Here is a 25,635-nt window from a genome sequence, read left to right on the forward strand (position 1 = left end):
TTTGCCAAAGGATTCCCCAGCTGATACAGTGTAAAGTACTGCAAGGATCTTCCTCTACATCAACCATCAATGCATTGGGTGCTCCAATTCGGAATGCAAATGTTTAGAAATTGGCTGAATTACCTGAGATAGATATACGGTAGCTTTCTCAATCAACATGTTGTGAGGGACTAAGACCTCACCACGTATTTACTTTTTGGGGGACAATTTAGAGTGGCCAGTCCACCTACCCTGCACATCTTTTGGATTGTGGGAGTGAGACCCACACAGACATGGGGAGAATATGCAAACTCTACACAGACAGTGAATGGGTCCCAGATGAAACCCGGGTCCTCAGCACCATAAGAAAGCAGTGCTTACCAATGTGCCACCGTGCCGCCTTTCGTGTATATTTTTCTAAAATATATATATGTATATATATTTCTATGTGAGTGCCATGGTGGCACAGTGGTTAGCATTGCTGCAACACAGCACCAGGGACCTGGGATTGATTCCAGCCTTGGGTGACCGCTTCTGCGTGGGTTTCCTCCCGCAGTCCCAAGATACGCAGGTTAGGCGGATTGGCTATGCTAAAAATTGTCCCTTAGTGTCCAGGTTAGGTGAATTGGCAATGATCAATGCGCAGGGTTATGGGGATAGGGCGGGGGAGAGGGCATAGGCTGAGTGCTCTCTCAGAGGGCTGGTGCAGACTCAATAGGCTGAATGGCCTCTTTCTCCACTGTAGGGATTCTACGGATATGTTCATCGCTATATCTAAAATCTTTAAAACTGAGCAAAGAACTTTAAAATGGGCTGAAACTGTGTCTGTCTGTGACCCTTGAACAAAAGGAGCCACATGGCAGTTTTAGGATAACTAGCACCTCATTATCTCTGAGGAGCCACTAATGGCTTCCCGTGGACTGTATAGCCCAGGTTCAAAGAGACCTCAACCAAGGCCATTTGTATTTAATAATTTAGGCTGGCCAGAAGGAGCTAAATTATGTTAAGACATAGAAACTAGGAGCAGGAGTAGGCCATTCAGCCCTTTGAGCCTGCTCCATCATTCAATATGGTCATAGCGGATCCTCCATCTCAATGCCATACGCCCCTTTCTCTACATGCCCCTTGATGCCATTAAAACTAAAAATAAAGCGATCTCTTGAATATATTCAGTGAATTGGCTTCCATCACCATTTGTGGTAGAGAATTCCACATGTTCACTGACCGTTGAGTGAAGAAACCTTTCCTCATCTCAATCCTAAATGGTCTACCCAGTATCTTGAGACTGTGTCCCTTGGTTCGAGGCTCCTCAACCAGAGAAAACATCCCTCGTGGATCTAGTCTGTCCAGCCATGTTAGAATTTCATACGTTTCAATCAGATCTCCTCTCATCCTTCTAAGCTCTAGTCTAGGGGAGGCAGTGCAAGGATGAGCCTGATACAGTTTAAGGTGGTGCACAGTGTTCATATGACTCGGGTGAGAATGAGTGGGTTCTTTCAGGGGGTAGCAGATGCGTGTCCCAGAGAGGTGTGGGCAGGGGCCAGCGAAAAGTTTTGGGGTTGCAAAAAATTGGGAAGATTCTGGGCAGGAGTGTTTGCGGTCTTAGCCATGGTAGTGGAGGAGGAGGTGGACCTGGAACCCTTTGGTGGTGATATTTGGGATTTCAGAGAAGCCGCAACTCATGGAGAGGAGGAAGGCCGATGAAGTGGCCTTCGCTTTTCTGATTGCAAGGCGGCGAATTTTGCTGGAAAGGCGGCCGGCATCCCCACTGGGGGTAGCAGCTTGGTTGAGTGACCTGTACGACTTCCTGCGGTTATAGAAGATAAATTATGAGTTAAGGGGCTCAGCAGTGGGGTTTGAGAAAAAGTGGGGGATATTCGTGACTGTGTTTGAGGAGTTGTTCGTCGCAGGGGTTGGGGGTGGGGCGGGGGGGGTAGTGAAAAAGGTGAATATTCTGTTCAGACTGTATAGTTGATTTTTGGGAAGTATATTTCGCGGGTGTTTATTTGTTGTAGCCAGTTTTGATACATGTTTGTAATAAAATACATTTTAAAAAAAGATACCCACGCAGAGATGGGGAGAAAGTGTAAACTCCACACAGTCACCCGAGGACTGGAATTGAACCTGGGTCCCTGGAGCTGTGAGTCAGCAGTGCTAATCACTGTGCCACCATGCCGCCCATATCCTTTGTCAAAGATAGTTGAGAGGCAGGAATCATGGCCAGGAATAGTGCCAGAAGACTGGAGGATAGCAAATGTTGTCCCCTTGTTCAAGAAGGGGAGTAGACAACCCCGGTAACTATAGACCAGTGAGCCTTACTTCTGTTGTGGGCAAAATCTTGGAAAGGTTTATAAGAGATAGGATTTATAATCATCTGGAAAGGACTAATTTAATTAGAGATAGTCAACACGGTTTTGTGAAGGGTAGGTCGTGCCTCACAAACCTTATTGAATTCTTTGAGAAGGTGACCAAACAGGTGGATGAGGGTAAAGCAGTTGATGTGGTGTATATGGATTTCAGTAAAGCGTTTGATAAGGTTCCCCACGGTAGGCTACTGCAGAAAATACGGATTCAGGGTGATTTAGCAGTTTAGATCAGAAATTGGCTAGCTGGAAGAAGACAAAGGGTGGTGGTTGATGGGAAATGTTCAGACTGGAGTCCAGTTACTAGTGGTGTACCACAAGGATCTGTTTTGGGGCCACTGCTGTTTGTCATTTTTATAAATGACCTGGCGTAGAAGGATGGGTGAGTAAATTTGCAGATGACACTTAAGTCGGTGGAGTTGTGGACAGTGCGGAAGGATGTTACAAGTTACAGAGGAACATAGATAAGCTGCAGCGCTGGGCTGAGGGGTGGCAAATGGAGTTTAATGCAGAAAAGTGTGAGGTGATTCATTTTGGAAGGAATAACAGGATGACAGAGTACTGGGCTAATGGTAAGATTCTTGGCAGTGTGGATGAGCAGAGAGATCTCGGTGTCCATGTACATAGATCCCTGAAAGTTGCCACCCAGGTTGAAAGGGTTGTTAAGAAGGCGTACGGTGTGTTAGCTTTTATTGGTAGAGGGATTGAGTTTCGGAGCCATGAGGTCATGTTGCAGCTGTACAAAACTCTGGTGCGGCCGCATTTGGAGTATTGCGTGCAATTCTGGTCGCCGCATTATAGGAAGGATGTGGAAGCATTGGAAAGGGTGCAGAGGAGATTTACCAGAATGTTGCCTGGTATGGAGGGAAGATCTTATGAGGAAAGGCTGAGGGACTTGAGGCTGTTTTCGTTAGAGAGAAGAAGGTTAAGTGGTGACTTAATTGAGGCATACAAGATGATCAGAGGATTGGATAGGATGGACAGTGAGAGCCTTTTTCCTCAGATGGTGATGTCTAGCATGAGGGGACATAGCTTTAAATTGAGGGAGATATAGGACAGATGTCAGAGGTAAGTTCTTTACTCAGAGAGTAGTAAGGGCGTGGAATGCCCTGCCTGCAACAGTAGTGGACTCGTCAACACTAAGGGCATTCAAATGGTCATTGGATAGACATATGGACGTTAAGGGAATAGTGTAGATGGGCTTTAGAGTGGTTTCACAGGTCGGCACAACATCGAGGGCCGAAGGGCCTGTACTGTGCTGTAATGTTCTATGTGACATGGACTTCTAGTTTGTGGAACAAGGAATATTGCCTTGCTTGACTGCTTAGCTCAGACCGTTGTTTAACACCTATAATAATAATCACTTATTGTCACAAGTAGGCTTCAATGAAGTTGCTGTGAAAAGCCCCTAGTCACCACATTCCGGCGCCTGTTCGGGGAGTAGGGCATAACGAAGGAGCTCTGGCCCAGGTTGGTCACCTGTCTCAACTACTCTGCTTTTGCTGGAAGTCTGTACCTACAAGACCTAATGCCCATCTTTGCATGTCTATCGCATCGTGTGAAGTCAACATCACTGAAAAAGTGCGTTATCCAGCATCGGTTTTTCAGCCCACCAACCTCCATGAAGGAATACCTCTTGGACTTTGATCCTCAACTCTGGAATCCATGTGAAACAATATTTCTTTCCTCTGTGGTTTCTGCACTGTATATCTTTCTTTTCTCCATCCCTCTTTTTACTATCTTCAGGTGAGGGCGGTGCTGCAAACCTTATGTGGGGGGTTTTGAGTGTGTGCAAGTAAACTAACCCAGAGTTCATCCATTTCGAGTTTGCTGTGGGTTATTAATAGAAAATTGGATTCCACCAAAACCAAAGGTTGAAGAAGCACAGCTTCTGTTTATGAATGGAATGTGAGAGGAGGAATTAGCGTGGTTTAAGTTGATGAATAATGGAAATTGAGTAATGTGACAAGCCTGCACACTTGCTAACCTGTGACATAATAATCACTCACTGCACCGACGGTATTACCGGCAGTGGCTGTAGGAAAGTAAGATTCAGGGTTGCGATTACAACATTTTGGAAGAACATGGAGCGACTGATGGAGCTCCAGCCAGCTAGGACCATTTAATATAGATACTTCAGTCATAATTTTAATATACATACATCTTAGTAACATGGAAATAGCCAACATTTTATCATGGTGAGTTGACAACATAAATGCCAAGGTCATTTGTAATGGAGAACAATGTGCTGAATGCAAACATAAATGGCAAGTGTGACATCTGAAGTGTGAGTAGGAAAATAACACGCACGTTCTGATGTCAGAATGTGCAAAGTACAAGGTTTATTTTTCAGAGAACACAGGGGGATATAGTATTTTATATATATCATAATACTGTATTTTCACCCATGTTACAAGAATGACCTCCAGTGTGTTGGAGTGCCCTCGGTCTTTGACTTCAGGCATTATAACATCCTAATGGTCACTCTCACTTGGAACCACAATTTACATGCAGTAGACTCCTTTCCAGATTAATCCCTGATGAGCTTTTCTTTTACATTTTGTTTGTTAAATATGCTGACATCTACCACTGAAATACCTTTGATAAGATCATACTTGTCTTCACAGCAACTGTTCTTCAACAACACTGATTTGATCTTAACAGGGTTCAGCTAAACAAATAGAATGCAGATACATTTAATTGTTTTACAATAGTAATAACTTCGTAAAAAGCCTACGTCATCAGGGATTTTTTTTGTGGTTTTCACACCAAAAGATCTCAGTGAAAATTGAGTCAAAATCATTGTGTCCCTTAATTAATGCTACTCTGGTCACAACCAATATCGACTATCAAGGTCTGCTATTTCCTTTCACCATAGACACTTTGTTGACTGTTTCAAGAGATTTAAGAGCAATATATTACTCTGTTCACTAATGTTAGTGAGAAGATAGATGGGAGTGTAAAGCACCCAAAGCCATCTTTTTACTCACATCAACTTTTTTGGTAAAATTGGCAAAGTGAGGAACCTAGGCTTTCATACAAAGATCAAATTTTGGGAACAGTCAAAAAAATTATTCCGTATTTAAAAAAATGACTTTCCCAAGCCATCGGTGATGCCAAATGGTCTGTGTTTGCCATGAGGACACCACCAGAGAGAAATATGTTACTATGGAAACCACTAGTTAAGCCTTCCCTCCAGATGACACAGCCGCTTTAAAACAACAACTCAACCCGAACTATTTTTAGGAATGCTCAAACGACTACTTGCCATTCGGGCTGTTTCTCTTTTTTTTTTGACACAAGGAAGCAAAAATTATTTTAAGTCGGTTTTAGATGACACCCAGTCCAAGCAGCCATTTTTTTTTTAGCTCTTTTGAGAAACGATGGTGCCGGTTTGTCCAGGAAGTTCATTGTTTGATGGGATGGACAGCATGTTACTTTGCAACGAATTTACATCAGTATTGTTTTTCAATAAGCTTTATTTAGTCAATCATGCACGGACAAATAAAAAAAAACATTCAAACATTCCAAATAAATTCATGTCTTCTTTTTTGGTTAGCCAATTCCTGTGCAGGAAAGTTTATTTTTCTACAGACAGGAAGTGATATAAAAAGACTAGCGGGGCCAAAAGGTTAATGCAAGATTCAAGCTCGGGGCATGACATGCATTTTCGGACAGTCGCAAAAAAATGTAACTGTGGTGCATAACAATATTTTGTCCCAATAATAATTAGGGTTGTGTTCTTTTTTGGTACAAGAGCAAACCATCAATTAAAGACATCAGAACAGCTCAGCAAATGCATCTTTATATAGTTTGGTAACATTCATACATTCCTAACATATTGGTTAATGCAACAAAGTTGGTTAACATTTTTTTAAAGATTTGCAGAAGTCTTGTTGAAAAATTGTGCAAATTAGAAAAACATGAAGCACGTGAAAATTTCCTCCGAGGCTTTATTTTAATTCAAGGACTCGGCCTCGTACAAAATGTAACTGTAGAAACTGCAGAAGTCCAAAGTTTGGCTGATAAATGTCAATCGGGCAGCAAACTAGTCGTTCACGGGGACCTTTATTAGCTCCAGTCACGCTGTAATGGTTGGAACTCATGAACTTTCCCAACACTGTTTCATATATAAAGTTATCGCAACAAACTCCCAAATTTATTTTTAAAAATGTCCTTAAAAATGAACGGACGATGAATACATCGTATCAAAAAAGTGGTACCAAGATAAACAATATTCCATGCAGACACTTTTATCACATGCTAACATTACTTCATCAAAGTACAATCACGAAGAAACTGAACTCCGGATGTGAAAATAGTTGGGTGTATCTTGAGTTTGGCAACCTACTGTAAACAGGTGAAGGGAAGGAGTGCTGTTCGAAAGTGATTCAGCTGCAAACAGAGAAGGTGGAGAGGCCACAGGTAATAGTTCTGACAGCAAACTGGCAAGAACTTCCGTTTTCCTATTGTCACTGTAGATTTTTTTCTCCCCTAGTTTACTTACCCCACAGCAGTCCCACAAATACTGAACTGGGACACAAATTATTTTAAATAAGATTGTTGACACTTTTGTGTACTGCAGTTGTACATTAAACAGGGGTGTTTTCTTGAAACTCCCCCCCGTCACAATCAACCTCCAACTTCACACCACAAACGGTCATTTCCAAAAGTAGGGGAGAGTTTACCTTTTTTTAAACAAAAAAATCCAATCCTTCTGCACAGATGTCGGTTCTATAATTAATGAATACAATTGGTGCATGCATTCTTCACAATGTAATTTGACTCGAAATGTCCTGTTTAGCGTTCCAGGAACCATTTTATCACTATATATATATCCCCCCCGCCCACTCACCCAATGATGGGCTATCTTTTTAAAATTTTGAGTAATCGTGCCCTTGTTGTAAGGAAATCTATAAAACATTTTGGTCACAATCATGCTGAAGCCTGAAATAGGAGAATCCAGCAGATGAAGCTGCAGAAAGGATGAATTTCCTTCTTTTTTTTTTGCCTGACAAATGTCAACTTGTTGCATAGCCCTCCTGACAGAACACTTGTGATCAGCCTCTGTAACCCAGTGCCCTCATTTCATCTTTTGATTGGTCAAAGTGCACGTTTTGTAGGTTATTTCCAACATTCTTTTTTACAAAGACATTACAGCGGCAACAGCAATGTTTTCCCATGTTTCTCACACCATAGAATGTGTACACCATAGAACATGTGCTCATAAGTGCCACAACCAAGTTCATAAGACTGGACATGCACTGTGAATTTCAAAGACAGCAGACAAAATGCTGTACTGGTTTGCACATTGTTTCGGCACTGATCTTCCCATGTTTTAACTTCAGAAAAGATTAAAGCCTAGATTTGCTCATCAACACCAAATATAGAGTGTTTTTGGCTTGAGGTTTTCGAATTCAATTTTTGCACCATGTCATGACTAATTTCAAGTCAGGTAATCAGAAAAAAAAACCATTCATAGATATTTTGATTTAAACCACTAACTTAGCTCCCCTATGCTTTTCATTACCTCCCAGTATCCCCCCCCCACTTACCAGTTAAGATGCACTGAAGCAAGTTGCATCGTCTCTTACGAGCTATTTAAAAGGTTAGGCACTTGGAATTCAACAGCTGAATCAATAAATACAAAGAGTGGAATGATGTCAGGCTAACTCTTTACGTACAAATTCCTAATTTTTGCACACTTTCTGGAAAACAAATGCTAATGAAGCTGTTGTGACCACGTAAGGCTTAGCCACTGGCAGTGTCTGGCCGTCACTGTTGCAACTTTCACGGATCACATTTCATTTAACATGACAGTGATTGGGGGGGGGGGGGGGAGCAAAAAATAAATTGGAAAAATAAACAAATTGCCAGAACTATTTAACAGAGTGCGAAAAGCAGACACGCCGAAAGGCCTCTGGACCTGAAGAAAATGGTGCTGACAACTCCACAACTTAAAACTGAACATGTTGCAGAGGTTCTTGGTGTAGATGAGAACAATGCAGAGACATATGGAGACATGGTGCAGTACGAGAGCAGAATTTGTTTACTGGCTCCATTCAAGACATTATTTATCTCTGTTATTAACATCAAAGTCCTACATTTAAAAGGTTTTGCTGTCTGTGTTAGTCTCTCGATATGCATTAAAATATCTTATTCACCCCACCCCCCCATTCCACACCCACCCTCCCCCCACCCTTTTGTGTTTCTTCCCCCTCTGGTATTCAAAGTCTGTGACAAAATAGAGCCACCATCTCACACCCTGTTTCGTGAAGAGGAAATCTCATACACCTCTTGCCCCAGTGTTTCACAAGAGCAGGCTACTGTATTTCATCAGGTTTTTTTTTCACTGTTAAGTATGTATTTGTAAATAAATTTGGCATCTGTCGTTTTCTGAAATAGCCAATGTAGGGAAAGATAGAAAAACAGATGTTTTCAAGAATGAAAGTCTTTTGTTTTCTTCACTCCAAGTGAACGATTTTTCACTTGCAAATTCAGTGCATAAACAAGCTGAAGCAACTCTTTTACAAAAAAAAATTAGATTTCTGGAACAATTTCCAGTTTCTAAATCCCCATGAATGCTGCATATTGATTAATATACACTCTGAGCTCTGACAGAACACCCTGCAGATGATAAAACTCATCATATTAATGCATAATCTGTTAGAGTCTCGCTTAGACTGGCACGCTAGCACCAATCATCTTCATCTGTTTCACGATAATATTTCCGCTCTCCTGCTCCTGACCCAGGGCCCGTGCTCATGCCCAGGTTGCAGTGGTAACCGTTCGGGACTCTGCGGCTTTGGTGAGATTGAGATGTAAAGGATGAGACGCAAGAAGTCCTTGGGGACCTGCCCGTAGTCGTGGCAACAGCCACCTCAAAGGTCAGAGTCTCTTCTGGCAGTGTCTGGCCGTCACTGTTGCAACTTTCACGGTGTCCCAAGTAAGGGTCCGATCCAATGCGCATCACCATCGATTGTCTGCTCTCGCTGCTAGTGTAAGGGTGGTTCTGGGACTCGCTGCGCAGCAGAGTGTTGTGCTCTGACCGTCCACGACTGAGTCTCCCTGGGGGAGTTGGGGGTAAGACGCCGTGCATGTTGCTAAACTGAGTTGGAGAGGAATTTGCAGTTTTGTAGGTGATGTTGGGGCGCGGTGTTAGAGGTGTCTGCGGAAGCTGCCGGCGACCACGACACGGGGTGCTGGAGCCAGAGACTGACTGCAGAGGGCTGCCGTTAACCGAACCACTGCCCTAGATGAAAATTGGAACAAAGCAATTCAAAAAACAAAAGAACAGACACACGGAAAACAAGAAAAAATGACAACAAAAAGGACACAAAGTCACATGAAATAACAAGATGAAACGTGCAGATGAGCACCAGAAAGTAAAGGATGAGGCAAAATACACAGAGATGCAGAGAGAATTGGGGGAAAAATGATTATCGTGAGTGACAAAATCAACTATTGAGAAAGTAGGTAAATAGTTATTAGTATTAAACGTTAAGCATACAAGATAAAATCCTAGAAGGCGTTGGTAAATAGGAAGAGTGCAGAGGTAGGCAGTTGAGGGAATACAACAGAGATTTCAGTGCTGCAGTATTTAAAGAATATACATTAAAGGCAATTTAAATGAGCAATTGGTACATAAAAATCATAGTTTAACAATGTTACTTTCATTCAATGGAAATTGTTAAAATGCAGTACATTATTTTCTGTGCAACACTGAGGCGATACATAAACTCCTATAAAGACGCCTTAAAATGTCACACTACCTGTTCCCATTAGTGAAAACACTGCTGTGAATTTCAATAAGGTGTACATGCTACACATCGATGAATATAGAGGCACATGTACAACAAAATGGTGTAAGAAACTTAAGAAATCGCTTTAGGAGTAAATCATATGGCTCCACAAACCTGCTCCATCATTTAATAGGATCCTGGTGGATTCCATACCTCAACTCTACTTTCCTGCTCAATCCCGATAAGCCTTTGATCTCAGCCTTGAATACAATCAATGTCTGAGCACCATTTGAGGTTGGGAATTTACCTGTAAACTTAAACCAGGGGATGAAGACAGGGAGGGCATTGGTGAGACCATGGGCAGGATTCTCCGACCCCCCGCCAGGTCGGAGAATAGCTGGAGGGCGGCGTGAATCCCACCCCCGCCGGCTGCCGAATTCTCCGGCGCCGGGGTACTGGCGGGGGCGGGAATTGTGCCGTGCCGATCGGCGACCGCTGGCAGCGGCCCTCCCGGTGATTCTCCGGCCCATGATGGGCCGAGTGGCTGCCCGTTTTCGGCGAGTCCCGCCGGCGTAAATCGCAACATGTCCTTACTTGCGGGACCTGGCTCCCCGGGCGGCCTGCTGAGTCCTTGGGGTGTGGGGGGGGGGGGGGGGGCACGGGAGGAGCTGGCCTCGGGGGGTGCCCCCAAGGTGGCCTGGCCCGCGATTGGGGCCCACCGATCCGCGGACGGGCCTGTGCCACGGGGGCACTCTTTCCCTCCGCACCGGCCGCTGTCAACCTCCGCCATGGCCGGTGCGGAGAAGAACCCCCCTGCGCATGTGCTGGGATGACGCCAGCACACGCTGGTGCTCCCAAGCATGCACCAACTTGCGCCGGACGGCGGAGGCCCTTCGGCGCTGGTTGGCATGGCGCCTAGCTCCTGAAGGTTCGGAGGATTTTGCACCTTCCGGGCGGCCCGACACCGGAGTGGTTCACGCCACTGCTCGACGCCGGAGTGGCCCGCCCTGCCGGTTCACAGAGAATCCCGCCCCAGGTCTCGAATACTCTGAAGTTTTGTTCTCCATAGTTAAGGAAGGATGTAAATGCGTTGGAGGCGATTCAGAGGAGGTTTACAGAGAAGATTGAAACCACAATGAATGCAGATATCTTGGAGGACGGTGGGACTGGAGGAGACTGCAGAGTTAGGGAGGTGTGAAGCCATGACGGCATTCAAAAACAAGGCACTTTAAAGTAATGACGTTGCTTGATCATGAGCCAATGCAGGTCAGCGAGCAGAGGGGTGAGAGTGGAATGTAACTTGGTGTAAGTTAAAACTTGGGCTGCAGAGTTTTGGATGCACTTAAGTTTATCAAAGGCAGGGACACCAATCAGGAAGGCTTGAAATAGTGCAAGAATTTTAAGATGTTATGGCAAATTAGGAGAGCTAAATGAGCCGTATAGGACTGGCATGGTGTGAAATAGAAAAGCAAAATATTTCGCACACACAAAAGCACACGAGAAAAATAGCAAGGGCCAATATGATATTGGAAATTTTTAATCATAGCAGAAGGAGGCCATTTGGCCCATCAAGTCTGCACTAACCCTCCAAACAAGCACCCCACCCAGGCCTACTTCCCTACTCTACCGCCATAACCTTTTGACATGAAAGCAGCAATTTACATAAAACACAGAAACATAGAAAATAGGAGCAGGAGGACATTCGGCTCTTCGAGCCTGCTCCACCATTCATTATGATCATGGTTGATCATCCAGTTCAAAATCCTGATCTCCCCCCCCCCCCCCCCCCCCCCCTCCCCACGCCATATCCCTTGATCCCTTTAGCCCCAAGAGCTATATCTAATTCCTTCTTGAAATATTTTGGCCTCAACTACTTTCTAGGTGAAGAAATCTCTCCTCACCTCAGTCCTAAAAGGTTTACCCCTTATCCTCAAACTATGAGCCCTTGTTCTGGACTCCCCCACCATCGGGAACATTCTTTCTGAATCTACCCTGTCGGATCCTGTTAGAATTTTGTAAGTTTCTATGAGATCCCCTCTCACTCTTCTAAACTCCAATGAATTGCATGGCCAATCCTGCACATCTTTAGCCTGTGGGAGGAAACTGGAGCACCCGGAGGAAACCCACGCAGACGCAGGAAGAATGTGCAAACCCCACACAGTCAGTCACCCAAGATCGGAATTGAACCCGGGTCCCTGGCGCTGTGAGGCAGCACTGCTAACCACTGTGCCACTGTGTAATAATAATATACCGGAAATGCCGGTTTTACAAAATGACAGTGAGTGTTATTTTGGTTTATTTTTTCAGTCAATCAGACTGAAGTGTTCTCTTGAGAAAATTATTTTATTTAATCGTTTGCTGATTCCTCTGTTCTTTTGTATAGTCCTGCACTGTGAACCAAATCTGTCTTTTTGGCTGATTGCATCACTCTTCTCTGATTATTTTGCGACACACCAGTTTGAAAGAAAATACTTTTTTCTGGAATGAACTTGGCCCCGACCCATTTCATAAAAACGGGATTCACCTGTAAATTGAGCAGAAAGTTTCTACTACCCCTTATACACTACATCCCTGTCTTCTGGCTGATGTTGGTTGTAGCCTTTCATTTTTTTAAACATTCGGCAACAAATGATAGTTCTTATAATATTTATGTTAAGTACATATTCTCTTTCTCTCCTTTAATTACTTTACTGTTATCTCTCGTTATCTAATGCATTCCTAAAACCAGCTTGCTAAACAAAAATCACCTTCCCAGAAGAAACCATGTAATAGTGTTGGTTGCACTCCTGACCTGTGATTTTTACAGTAAAAACCTATTGGTTGCATTGAACCTAACTGGTCCAAGAATCCTCTTACTAACTCTTAAAAACTTACTGACTCTTTCTACTTACCTGCTTCTAGCTGTCTCCCTCCTGCTCCCTGACACTCCTGCTGAATGATTCACCCACTCCCTGTCCCTCCTGGTTGACAACCCTCCTGTTCACTGCCTCGCCTACTCATTGACCCTTTGTCTCACTCATCGACCCGCCCTCTTACTTGCTGATGCTCCCTCTCGCTTGCCCACCCTGGGTTGACCCTCCCTTATGCTCGCTGACCTTATCTCACGCGTGCCGACCCACCCTCTCGCTCCCCGACAACCCCTCATGCTCGCTGATGTACCCTCACACTCACAGACCCTCCCCCACACTCACCGACCCTCCCCCACACTCACCAAACCTCCCTCGCACCCATTGACCCTCTCACTCACCGACCCTCCCTCACGTTCACTGACACTCCCTCGCACTTACTCACCGACCCTGCAGGCCATGTCTCCATAGGTTGGCACTACCATTGTTGGACCCTAGTGGGAGCCCCTTGTGAGGGAGTGCATGGGTGGCACAGTGGCACAGTGGTTAGCATTGTTGCTTCACAGCGGCAGAGACCCTGGTTCGATTCCCGGCTTGGGTCACTATCTATGGCGAGTCTGCACGTTCTACCGTGTCTGTGTGGGTTTACTCCGGGTGTTCCCACAAGTCCCAAAAGACGTGCTGTTAGGTGAATTGGACATTCTGAATTCTCCCTCGGTGAACCCGAACAGGGCCGGAGTGTGGCAACGAGGGGACTTTCACAGTAACTTCATTGCAGTATTAATGTAAGCCTACTTGTGACACTAATAAAGATTACATTACATTTATGTGTGATGGGGGGTGGAGAGAAGACACTGGGAAGGGGGCGGGGGTTCGGGGAGTGCCTGTGATACTTTCGCAGTGTAGGTGCGGGGCTGGAATGCCGACGAGGATTGTCAGGGGATATGGTGCAGTGTTGGTGAGGAACGTTGGGTTCAGGGGGAATGTCGGCGAGGAATATCAACTGCGGCTGGGTGGGAGGTGTGGAGGGAAAGACCTCCTGACAGCTCCGTGATAGGGGTTAACGCCTCGACCTCTGTTGAGCCGGTGCTTGGGCTATGAGACCCCACCCCACCTGTGTGATAGCGTAAACCACCCCCACTCATTTTATTTTCTCTAGGCGGCTCGATATTTGTAATTAAATCTAGTCTGTGTAATTGGAGAATTACACGCCAGTTTTCAGTCTGAGCCTGACAATTTACCAAGTTCTGATAAGACTGCGCCAACACTTGACTATGTCAGTAACTTCTAACAGCTGATTTTAACAATAATTGCTTTTTGCCCCAGCACACGTAAATTAAAGTTTAATTAGAATTTACAGTTGCCAGTAAGATCCACTGACATATGCTGATTTATACTCACCTGTCTGTGGAGGCTATGATCTGGAACTGCACTAGGAGATGTTGACCGGCTGTCATCAGTTGATTTGGGTTGTGGGGGTTCCCGACTGCCATATCGGTCGCAGGAGTAGTAACGCTGCTTCTCATTGGAGGATGGAGATTTCCGCTCCTGTGACCTACCTCGCACACGCTCCTTTGACGATTGATCCTTTTGGCGAGCTGCAGAACTGAGGTCATCTATTTGGTCTACAAGCAAAATGATTAGATAGAGTAGATTAGATTACTTGCATGTAAGTGAGATCTTCGTTCTTCAACAAACAGTGTTCATAAATACCACAGGCAGAATGTGTGATGAAAAATATAAACATTATCCATTTAAAGTTGTAGTCTTGCTATACTTTTGGGTATTAATGAATGAAGCATACCTGCATCTGTCTTTTAAACAGCATGTTAAACCAAGGCCTCATTTGCTCTGTAAAATGACACTATTTAAAAGAAGAGTTCGCTCTGGTGTCCCTGGCCTTATTTATCCTTCAGCTAGCAGCAGGAATGCAAATTAGCTGGTAATCATCAACTTGATATTAGTGGGAGCTTGCCATGTGCACATTGTCCGTCACATTTCCTACACTCTCCCACCGGAATTCTCCGGCGTTGGGATTCTCTGTTCCCGCAGGCAGCGTACCCCCACCTGTGGGTTTCCCAGCAGCAAGGGATGGCTTCCATGGGAAATCCCATCGACAAGCAGTGGGAATCCTGTCGGCAGCGAACGGCACGTTGCCAAGAAACATGCGGCTGAGGGACCGGGGAATCCAGCCCTCCATTTCTAAAGCATTTCATTGGCTGTAAAGCCTTTTGGGATGTCTTGATGCTACAAAAATAAAAGGCTCTCTGTTTCTGCAAAGGTACAAAATTGACAGTTCTAACTAAGATGAGCCAGTTATGGGGAGATGCGATGAGGGAAGGTTTTTCCCCAACCTGTAACCTTTTTTGAGTTACGAACCCACGACACATAATTCTCAGAATTCTCCTCCACAAATGTTCTGATCCAGCGCTTCAAAAAAGTGATCGGTAAATGCTGGAACCACATCTGCTGAGCACAGAGACTTGTTCCTGAGGGAGCAGGAAAACTGCAATATTTTCTGCGTTATCATTTGCGCATCTCCTCCCCCGTGGAAGTGGAAGCATTCAATCTCCAATCGGCACATCTGTGTGATGGCACAAGAAACTGGGAACTGCCAAGTGCAAAATAGGGGAGACTGGTGGTGACTTGTATCAATTCTTTCCACATTGCAATGCATGGGTAGGATTACTTTTTGAAGTAGGGGGTAATGAATAACTTGTTCATATTTGCAATTAAAAACGCAATGTCAGCCTTCACAACCTACCACTCTATAAGTTAATATGATTTTAGTAATAGTATTATCTTCATCAAAACATTCTTGGACAGCATATTTTACATAGATTACTTCACTGTTAGAATTTGTTTATTTAGTTTGCTAAGAGTATACCAGATACACACTGGTGGAATATATTACATTTCTAGTCATATCTAATGAGGTGTTACCAAAAGGCTTGTCTAATTTCAGTAATGACATCCAACACAGAAGAAAACAAAGTACATGATGACATTGGGAAAGCAACAGCTGTGGTGCAATGGAAGCTGTTTTTCTGGTGTTGGGACTGCAACACATTGCGAGGGCAAAGTGAACTGAACTTTCCTCTCCAACTAACAGTACTATACCAACCAGGGAATGTTTGATGCAAACATCTGATGCTGACAAGATAAAGTGTCCCATTCCACAGTATTAAAATCTCTCGCCCTTAACGAACCCACAATTCAGGAAGTGAATTAAAAATGACCAAAAAAGAAAATCCACGAATTGTCAATTTTCAGACCTGTTTCTCCATCAGCGTGCCTGCTGGGAGACCTCTCAAGTGACCGTTGCTTTTTCTCTTTTCTCCGATGACAGCGATGCTGATGGTGGTGGTGGTAATGAGGCATTCGTTCCGGGATAACACGCTCCAGAGAGTAATCAGGCAAGTGCATTCCATGAGATCGCTGTGGTGTCAGGGTAGACACAGAACGTTTCATGGGGCTTGTGTCTGGAATTGGCTGCACAAAAAAGGGCACAACACCCCAGAAAGTTAGAATGTCTGAATATATCAGAGACACATTGCTATTACAGTAAAAAAAAAACTGCTGTCCTGCTGATAGCATCTTCTTAATGTCACATTATTTAAAAATAAATTCCAATTAAGGGGCAATTTAGCGTGGCCAATCCACCTACCCTGCACATCTTTGAGTTGTGAGGGTGAGACCCACGCAGACACGGGGAAAATGTGCAAACTCCACACGGACAGTAACCTGGGGTCGGGATGATCAGGAGTAAACCTCAGGATAACCTGCACAACAATCAGTCAACATGGAGAAAGGAGATTTTAGCTGATAAACCGCCTTTGACTTCTTTGCAGAAGTGATGGATGAGGGAGTCAAGGGTTATCGGGAACAGGCAGGACAGTGGAGTTGAGACCACCACCATATTGGCCATGGTCTTATTGAATGGCAGAGCAGACTCGAAGGGTGGAATGACCTAGTCCTATGATCATTTTTGATTCCTTGCACGTATATTATGATTGGTAGCCACAGCATTCAACCTTATTAATAAGTGCAACACATAGAGGGAACGGCTAGAAGCAGTTCTCTTTACAATGTAGCAACTTCTCAGTGGCACAGTTACGAGTTTCCTCAACTCAATCCATCCTTCAGAAGGAGGAACTCCTCCCAGTACCCAAAGCTATGAATGTCGCTACAGGACTGGGTCATACACCAAGTAGAAATGAAGTCCACCATTCCCAGCAAAACAAGTGTATGTGGGACTTCATTCAAATGCATGAAGATGCGTAGCAAAATAATGTGGACATAATTAATACATGTTACATACTGCAAGGACACTCCCAGATGATCGAGATGATTTCTTCAGCCAAGCGCCGAGTGAGATGACACATTGAAGCAGCCCACAGCACAGCATTCACAGGGTAGGGTGAGGTTAGAGGAAGTTTGGGCGGGGATCAGGTGGAAACAGAGAAAAAGCATAGCAAACCAAAACACCAGAGATATTTATGAAAGCCAAACAGATCAACCCAAAATTTCAAGACACCACAAAAAGTAGATACAGGGGAAGTTACGGTGTCAATGGAGAAAGATCGATAGGAGAGTAAAACAGAACAGAGGAAAGACAAGTCGGTGAAGTAAGAAGTCGGGTTAGGGAATGATGGGAAGGATTGATGAATCAAATGTTGGTTGGGACGGGAAAGACAAAGCACAGAAAAATTATGAAATGTTACAGCAATTGAGCTCAAAATAACTAGCAAGTCGGTTTTTGGTTACATTAAATAATGTTTATCAGTCTGGATGAATGAATGAATAAGCAACAGGGACTGTGATTGAAAACTGACAGTTAAACCAATGACAAATATAAACAGCCAATTCTCCAAACACAATGAATGACAACCAGGGCATTACTAAGCACAGGTAATATTGTTTTCAGACTGGAATGAATACTGGCCAAAAATCTCAGTGTAATGATTAGTAATTGAAAAATGAACAAGTCCTGAAAATACCAATTGCATCGGAAAACACAAGACGTTGATTCCTGATGAATACCCTGGACCAAGGTATGGGCTTCATCACACGCAGAAGGAGTGAAGTGATTTATTTTTAATCTTTTGCAGGGGGTTTATACTTAGTGTTTTGGAGGGGTTCAGTGGAAACTTGTGAATGATTCTGGCTCTCTTTGGCTTCACTTCTACTGTTTGATTAACTCTAATTTCCGATTGCAGTTCAACTTTACACTTGTCAAGTTAACTCACATGAACGCTCAGTGCAATGTTTTGAAGTGGTTTACAGCAAATTAAGTGTAACTGCCTAGGCAAGAGTTCTTTCATAAGCTGATTGAAAATGATTTCGGGAATTGTCAATATTTCCAGAGGATTAGCTGGGTTACTATTACAAAATACTATTATAAAGAGCTGTATTATTCAAATTCAGCTCAAAATTGGTTAGCTAGAATATGAAAGCAAAATTAATAATAATGGCTAAAACAAATTTGGAAAAGATGTCCATCAAAAAATTGTAAGAAACAAAGGGCTAGAATCTTCAGCCGCGTCTACCGTAAGATCGCCATGGACGGGGTCTGTTGACCGTGGGCGGGAATTTCGGGTCGGCGGCCGGGCAGAGCCGAAGAATCCCACCCGAAGTCTGACTGAGAAAACAACATTGAGCATAATGAGCATGCTTTATATTATACGCAAATAAAATTAGCAGTCAATTATTTAATATTCCTTGCTCTCAGGCTGTGGTGAAAGGGGATTCCAATGCAATCTTAGTAGAACTTCACAAGGTCCGTAACTTTTCCTTTGGTTCGCCCCAGCCTTTCTCTCATATATTTAGTGTGCCTCTTCTCACGCCCCCCACCCGCGCCCCCCTCTCCCGTAAACCTATCTAAATCCCATTGGCATTTTGTGACTCCCTTGTCTCTGCTCAATATCTCTCCAAGTCGGGATTCATGTAGACTCTGCACATACATCAAAACACTCCAAGCGCACTGACATCATTCAAAACCTTAATATACGTTTCTGTTTTTTGGTGAATCACTTACCTGAGTCTCTGCAGTCAGTCGAGGCATAGATGCTGCACGTCCTTGGCTCTCCAGACCCGGCTGATCGACCTGATTCAAATCATACCCTATCTCTCTCATCTCCACAGCCTGTGCAAGAGAAAGTGGATATCAGCTCCTTTCTATTCAACTCAATTCATCATAACTTTGCTGTTCATTGAGATTGAAGCTCTGTTTAAACACAGACAGTCTACACAGATAAATTATTAAAATCCAGCAAACCTCCTTTTTACACAGGAATTACTCAACTTCTCAATTACAAAAACAACAAGGTATACACTCTTTGAAAAGCAATACTGCAGATGCTGGTAATCGGAACTAAAAGCAAACAATGCTGGAAACATTCAGCTGGTCAGGCAGCATTTATAGACAGAGAAACAGAGTTAACATTTCTGGTCAAGGACCTTTAAATTCAACAAATGCCGACTGAAAATACAATCACAGCTATTTGTGAAATTCAGACTTTTTTTGTTACAGGTGGATCATCAATGGAACGTTTTGTGGGCAATAGAGACAGAAACTCAATGGATGTTAGACAAATATGAAATGGATCTGCTTTATTTTTAAATTCACTAAGGTCTGCTGCTGGATCTTTTAGATGGGGACAAATCACTCTGAGGGTAAGAAATGTTTCAAAACACAACAATAAAACATCCAAATTCTGTCCGTGACATACTAAATTTGCAATTAATCCACTTATTACTAAATCGAAGCCTCTAATTATAAGGATAATTTATCAGGTAATATCTTTCAAATTATTTGGTTTTTTAAATGAATTTACAGGACGTGGGCATTGCAGGATGTGGGCCAGCATTTATTGCCAATCCTTAGTTGCCCTTCAGAAGGTGGTGGTGAGCTGCCTTCTTGAACCGCTGCAGTCCCTGAGGTGTAAGTACACCCATTGTAATAATCTTTATTAGTGTCACAAGTAGGCTTATATTAACACGGCAATGAAGTCACTGTGAAAATCCCCTAGTCGCCACACTCTGGCGCCTGTTCGGGTACACGGAGGGAGAATTTAGAATGTCCAATTCACCTAACAGCACATCTTTCGGGACTAGTGGGAAGAAATCAGACCGCCCGGAGGAAACCCACGCAGAGACAAGGAGGATGAGCAGACTCCGCACAGACAGTGACCCAAGCCGGGAATCAAACCCAGGTCCTTGGTGCTGTGAAGCAACAGTGCTAACCACTATGCTACCATGCCACTCATTTTAGGGAGGGAGTTCAAGAATTTTGCCACAGTGACAGTGAAGGAACAGCGATATATTTCCAAGTCAGGATGGTGAGTGATTTGGAGGGGAACCTCCTGGTGGTGGGGTGCCCAGGTATCTGCTGCTCTTGTGATTCCAGATGGTAGTGGTCGTGGGTTTGGAAGGTGCTGTCGAAGGACCCTTGGCGAGTTACTACACTGCATCTTCTAGATGGTACACACGGCTGCCATTGTTTGTCGATGGTGGAGGGCTTGAATGTTTGTGGAAGGGGGAGCAATCAAGTGGGTTGCTTTGTCGTGGATGGTGCTGAGCTTCTTGAGTGTTTTTGGAGCTGCACTCATCCAGGAAAGTATAGAGTATTCCATTAAACTCCTGACTTGTGCCTTGTAGATGGTAGACAAGCTTTGGGAGGTCAAGAGGGGAGTTAATCGCCGTAGGATTCCTATCCTTTGACCTGCCCTGGTAGCCACAGTATTAATATGGCTAATCCAGTTCAGTTTCTGGTCAATGGTAATCCCCACGATATTGTTTGTTGATCCGACTCAACATTTTTAAAATTACAATTCTAAAATTCTAGATCTTCAGATCATAACCCACCAAGTATTTCCTGTCCATCCAGCAATGAAAACTGCATATTTATTTGTTTATGCCATGAAAGCTGGACAATTGAGATGGTTGTGCCTTGTGGAAGTGCCTTTTTGAATCATAGAATCCCTACAGTGCAGAAGGAGACCATTTGGCCCATCGAGTCTGCATCAACCCTTAAAAGGAGCACTCTAGCCCACTTTAGTTACATCCCCGTAACTCCATAACCTAACGTGCACATTCCTGTCAACTAAAGGGAAATTTTATTATAGCCAATCCATCTAACCTGCACATCTTTGGATTATGGGAGGAAACTGGAGCACCCAGGGGCTGTTTAGCACAGGGCTAAATCGCTGGTTTTGAAAGCAGACCAAGGCAGGCCAGCAGCACGGTTCGATTCCCGTAACAGCCTCTCTGAACAGGCGCCGGAATGTGGCGACTAGGGGCTTTTCACAGTAACTTCATTTGAAGCCTACTTGTGACAATAAGCGATTTTCATTTCATTTCATTTCATTTCAGAGGAAGCCCACGTAGACTCAGGGAGAAAGTAAAAACAAAGTGAGCCAAGGCTGGAATTGAACCCAGATCACTGGCACTGCGAGCGAATAGTCCTAACCACTGTGTCACCTTGCCACCTTGTTGCATAAAGTGAGCATGGCATGTTGGGGAGCGTTGCAGGGAGGCAATATCATGATCAATGGATGCTCTCTACACAACTTACAAGTCCCAACTTATCGTCTACTTATCCATAGTGCAGAATGTTGTTTCGGCAAAAACCAACACGCCATTTTTGATCTCCATTACAGAACAATGCAGGCCTCATCCACATTAGGTTCACAAAATCCTGTATCTTATTCTCCAGTCACGCGCATCATGTAAACAAGATGCACCTTATGGAAGCAAATATAACAGCCACAAATGTGAGCTTTAGATATCGGCTGGAATTCTCTGGCTGTTCGCTTGCGGCAGGATTCTCTGGTCTCGTTTCCCAGTGGCGTGGGACAGCTTCAATGGGAATTCTATTGACAGCAGTGGGAACTGAGAATCCTGCTACCAGCGAACAGCGAGTCACATCCCGCTGACGGGAAACACGCGGCTGGGATGCCTGAGAATCAAACCCATAATGTCAGCCATATTCACTCACAGTTGTCATTGGGAATTATTTTCTGAGCTATGCAATTATCTTGCATTTTAAATATTAAATTCATACCTGAGGGCTGCTTTGGGTAACCGGAGTTTCATCCGCTTGACTACGTTCAGGCAGTCGCAGTTTAGACTCATTAAATGCCTCCTGGGCCCGCAACCAGGGTGAGGATTCCTTGAGTCCACCTTGGTACAAACTAAATGATAGGAAATATAATTACCACAGTAACACTGGTAAAAAACATGCTGTCTGTTATAACCTGACCAGGAACTAATCTCCAGGAATTTTTGTGATAAAAATGTCTTTATTTTCGGGGCACACACACTATCGTGCACAATTCTCAGACATTCAAAATACTCATCCCAGGTGAAGGGTAATGAAATTAGCAGAGTTTATATGATCTAACAAGACGAATATAATTGTCACAGTCAGACAGAAGAGCTGTGTCAATAATCGGTTCTTTAGAATCAGAATGGAAACAGGTACATAGAACATGTAACATACAGTGCAGAAGGAGGCCATTCGGCCCATCGAGTCTGCACCGACCCAATTAAGCCCTCACTTCCACCCTATCCCTGTAACCTAATAACCCCTCCTAACCTTTTTGGTCACTAAGGGCAATTTATCATGGCCAATCCACCTAACCTGCACGTCTTTGGACGGTGGGAGGAAACCGGAGCACCCGGAGGAAACCCAAGCAGACACGGGGAGAACGTGCAGATTCCGCACAGACAGCGACCCAGCCGGGAATCGAACCTGGGACACTGGCGCTGTGAAGCCACAGTGCTATCCACTTGTGCTACCATTCTGCCCGTGAGGTAGCACTAAGTTTGGCTGCGAAGGGTGTTCAGTATTTGAACAACACATTCAAATTTGAATGCACAGTGATATTGCAATAAAAATATATGGCGCTTGACTAAATACTGTTTTCAACCTTGCTTAAAAAGACCTGTCATTAATTCTTCTGCAATATCTTGGTACATGAGGAATGCAGTGAATTGCTTTCACATGATTTATGACATTGAGTCACGATCGGTGAAACAATTAATATTTGACGTGAATACACAAATCCCTTGACTATCAGTGGAGGCCATTTAACTAAAGTCCTTCAACAAATGTCAAATTTGGAAAATTGAGCATCAAAGTAGATTAATGTGAAATGTATTTGGCATCCAAAGTAAGAGTTGAAAAAAGCCAAAAATCTTACTCTTAAAAGGATGATTAATTGTGCTGGACCGTCTCGACCAGAGATATCAGCCTGGACTTGAATCTGGAGGTGGGATCCGTGCAAGGGAACTGATGTGCGGTTGCTATTTTCTGTTTGGCTTTTGCCCAAAACAGCCTTGACAGGCTGGGCCCCTTTTGGACAGGAAACTTACTTCACAAGGCCAAAGCCTACGAGATCAGGTGGTGTATTGGGAAAGTGAGTGAGATCCGTGAGGTCCAGTGCGAGAGTGGCAGCAGGAGCGGGTAGCTCTTATGCTGGTCGTGAGGGAGCAAACCTATTTCCTCGGGTGCGGGGAGAGAGTGGGAGGCTGTGGATTTACTTGGTAGCTTGTTTCTAATGGAGGAAAAGCTCCTGCTCCTCCTGGCTCACAAGCAGTGCTGTAAATACACTTAATCACAGAATCATAGAATCCCTACAGTGCAGAAGGCGGACATTCGGCCTAATAACTCTACACCAACCCTCTGAAAGAGCACCCTGCTTAGGCCCAAACCCCATCCTATCCCCACAACCCCACCTAGGGGCAATTTATCATGGCCAATCCACCTAACCTGCACATCTTTTGACGGTAAACCAGAGCACCCGGAGGAATTCCACGCAGCCACGGGAAGAATGTGCAAACTCCACACAGTCACCCAAGATCGGAATCGAATCTAGGTCTCTGGCGATGTGATGCAGCAGTGCTAACCACTGTGCCGCCCCCTCAACATATGGATTCATCCCTTTCAGCTGCTGATTCTACCCAGGCCTGCAAAACTCAGCTAAAATTAGTTTAAAATAGAATGACTATTAGAATGAAGTACGAAGTCTTACAACACCAGGTTAAAGTCCAACAGGTTTGTTTCGATGTCACTAGCCTTCGGGGCGTGAAAGCTAGTGACATCGAAACAAACCTGTTGGACTTTAACCTGGTGTTGTAAGACTTCGTACTGTGCTCACCCCAGTCCAACGCCAGCATCTCCACATCATGTTAGATTGAAGGCAGGCAGCCTCTACGTCATTTAAATGAACAACTCACTTTTTGAGAGAGAATTGGTCACCCATCCCTTGTCCCACCTTTATTAAAATCAGCAGGCACATTGGATTCTTTTTCCAAATATTTTGTATTTTAGCATCTGGCGTGGCCCTGTGCTAGCTATTTTTGGAAGTTACTGTTTAACACATTAATTCTGGCTGTGTTGATGAGAAAGCACCGACTGTTCTAGTGGCACAATTGCTATTAGCAGACACATGGTGTTACTATTTTCAGAGTCGTCTGCCAATGTTTATTACTAGCAAAAGTAAAACGATATTAGAGATGCAAGAAAAACACTTGGGCACACAGTATTCCATTTTCCTCTAAATGTTCGCTGCTGCCAATTCACAGAACTGCCAACTCACACAACTGCAAAAAAAAGAAGAGGTTCCGAATACTGATTACCATGGCAAACCAAAATGGCATGGTTAAAACTGTTATGGGCCAGGGTTTAGAGAACTCCAAATGGTATCATGGAATTCACCTGACCCACAACTTTTAATAGATTGTGGTATGGGGAGCGCACGGCCCACTCTACAGGTGTGGAAGAGCAGAAATGGAAAAGTATTTTTTAAAGCAAAACAAAGTTTATTCTATGAACTCAAGTTAACTTTTTTAAAACATACAGTGAACATCTTAGCAACCATCAATTCAAATACAACCCTCAAAGAATACAACACTAAGTAATCCTTAATAACTTACCAAACAACATCCGGAAAACAAAAGAAACACCTTTTAACAGAAGCACATTAGATTTACATTCACTACTGAGAATATTTATAATTCTGAATTCACCAAATGATCAAGAGATTGTCTTTTGATGGCAGAGAGATCAACAGTACACCTGCTCTGTCTGGCTTCAGCTCCAACACTGAAAACAAAATTAAAACACACCCTGCAGCAAACAACCTAAAACTAAAGTTTTTAAAAAAGCTGACAGACAGCCCAGCTCCACCCAATCCCTGACATCACTGCAGTAGTAAACACCCATTTCTTAAAGGTACTCTCACGACAGATATTTATATACACACCCATTTATAAACACCCATTTCGTAAAGGTACTTTCAATGACACCTCCCCCCAAGAAAAAAAAACCCATCAACTTCAAGATGGTTTCATTTTTCAATTTTTCACAATCCTTTAAGAAATGCACACAAAAATAACACGCAAACAGGTACAATAATATAGACAATTTTTGTTCCTCTTCCTCCAACTGAAATCCTTCCTGCTTGACAGTCTCTTTGAACAAGAAGGTCTCGGCACGATCCGTCCATTTCTCTACACCTCGGCATTTTGCTTTAAAGTCAGATACTTTAGTTCAATCTGACCACAGAGTCCCTTGTAATTCTCCAACCCAGGAGCATTGGTTATCACAACTTTCAGGCCGTCAAATGCTTGTTGAAAGTCTTCTGTCCACTGAAATTTTTGACGTTTCTTCAGCAAGTCCATCAGTGGAGCAACCACGCT

At 43.8% G+C, this 25,635-nt stretch overlaps 1 protein-coding gene and 1 long non-coding RNA gene across 2 annotated transcripts in view; one reads left to right on the forward strand and one right to left on the reverse strand.

Annotated features, from left to right (window-relative positions):
* Nucleotides 1–19,676, forward strand: part of LOC140399105 (uncharacterized) — a 52,363-nt gene extending 32,687 nt beyond the window's left edge. The window contains exons 2-3 of the long non-coding RNA XR_011937631.1: nucleotides 16,280–16,346; nucleotides 19,463–19,676. This is a non-coding gene — a long non-coding RNA (uncharacterized lncRNA). The remainder of the gene's footprint in view (nucleotides 1–16,279; nucleotides 16,347–19,462) is intronic.
* Nucleotides 4,446–25,635, reverse strand: part of cacna1ba (calcium channel, voltage-dependent, N type, alpha 1B subunit, a) — a 949,382-nt gene continuing 928,192 nt past the window's right edge. Inside the window, exons 44-49 of the mRNA XM_072488273.1 lie at nucleotides 21,995–22,124; nucleotides 18,968–19,075; nucleotides 17,252–17,284; nucleotides 16,206–16,422; nucleotides 14,332–14,555; nucleotides 4,446–9,594 (exon numbers count right to left, since the gene is read on the reverse strand). Of these exons, the coding sequence (XP_072344374.1) occupies nucleotides 9,034–9,594; nucleotides 14,332–14,555; nucleotides 16,206–16,422; nucleotides 17,252–17,284; nucleotides 18,968–19,075; nucleotides 21,995–22,124 (1,273 nt within the window). The 3' untranslated portion in view covers nucleotides 4,446–9,033. The remainder of the gene's footprint in view (nucleotides 9,595–14,331; nucleotides 14,556–16,205; nucleotides 16,423–17,251; nucleotides 17,285–18,967; nucleotides 19,076–21,994; nucleotides 22,125–25,635) is intronic.

This window comes from Scyliorhinus torazame, chromosome 22 (assembly GCF_047496885.1).
Source record: "Scyliorhinus torazame isolate Kashiwa2021f chromosome 22, sScyTor2.1, whole genome shotgun sequence".
NCBI lineage: Eukaryota > Metazoa > Chordata > Chondrichthyes > Carcharhiniformes > Scyliorhinidae > Scyliorhinus > Scyliorhinus torazame.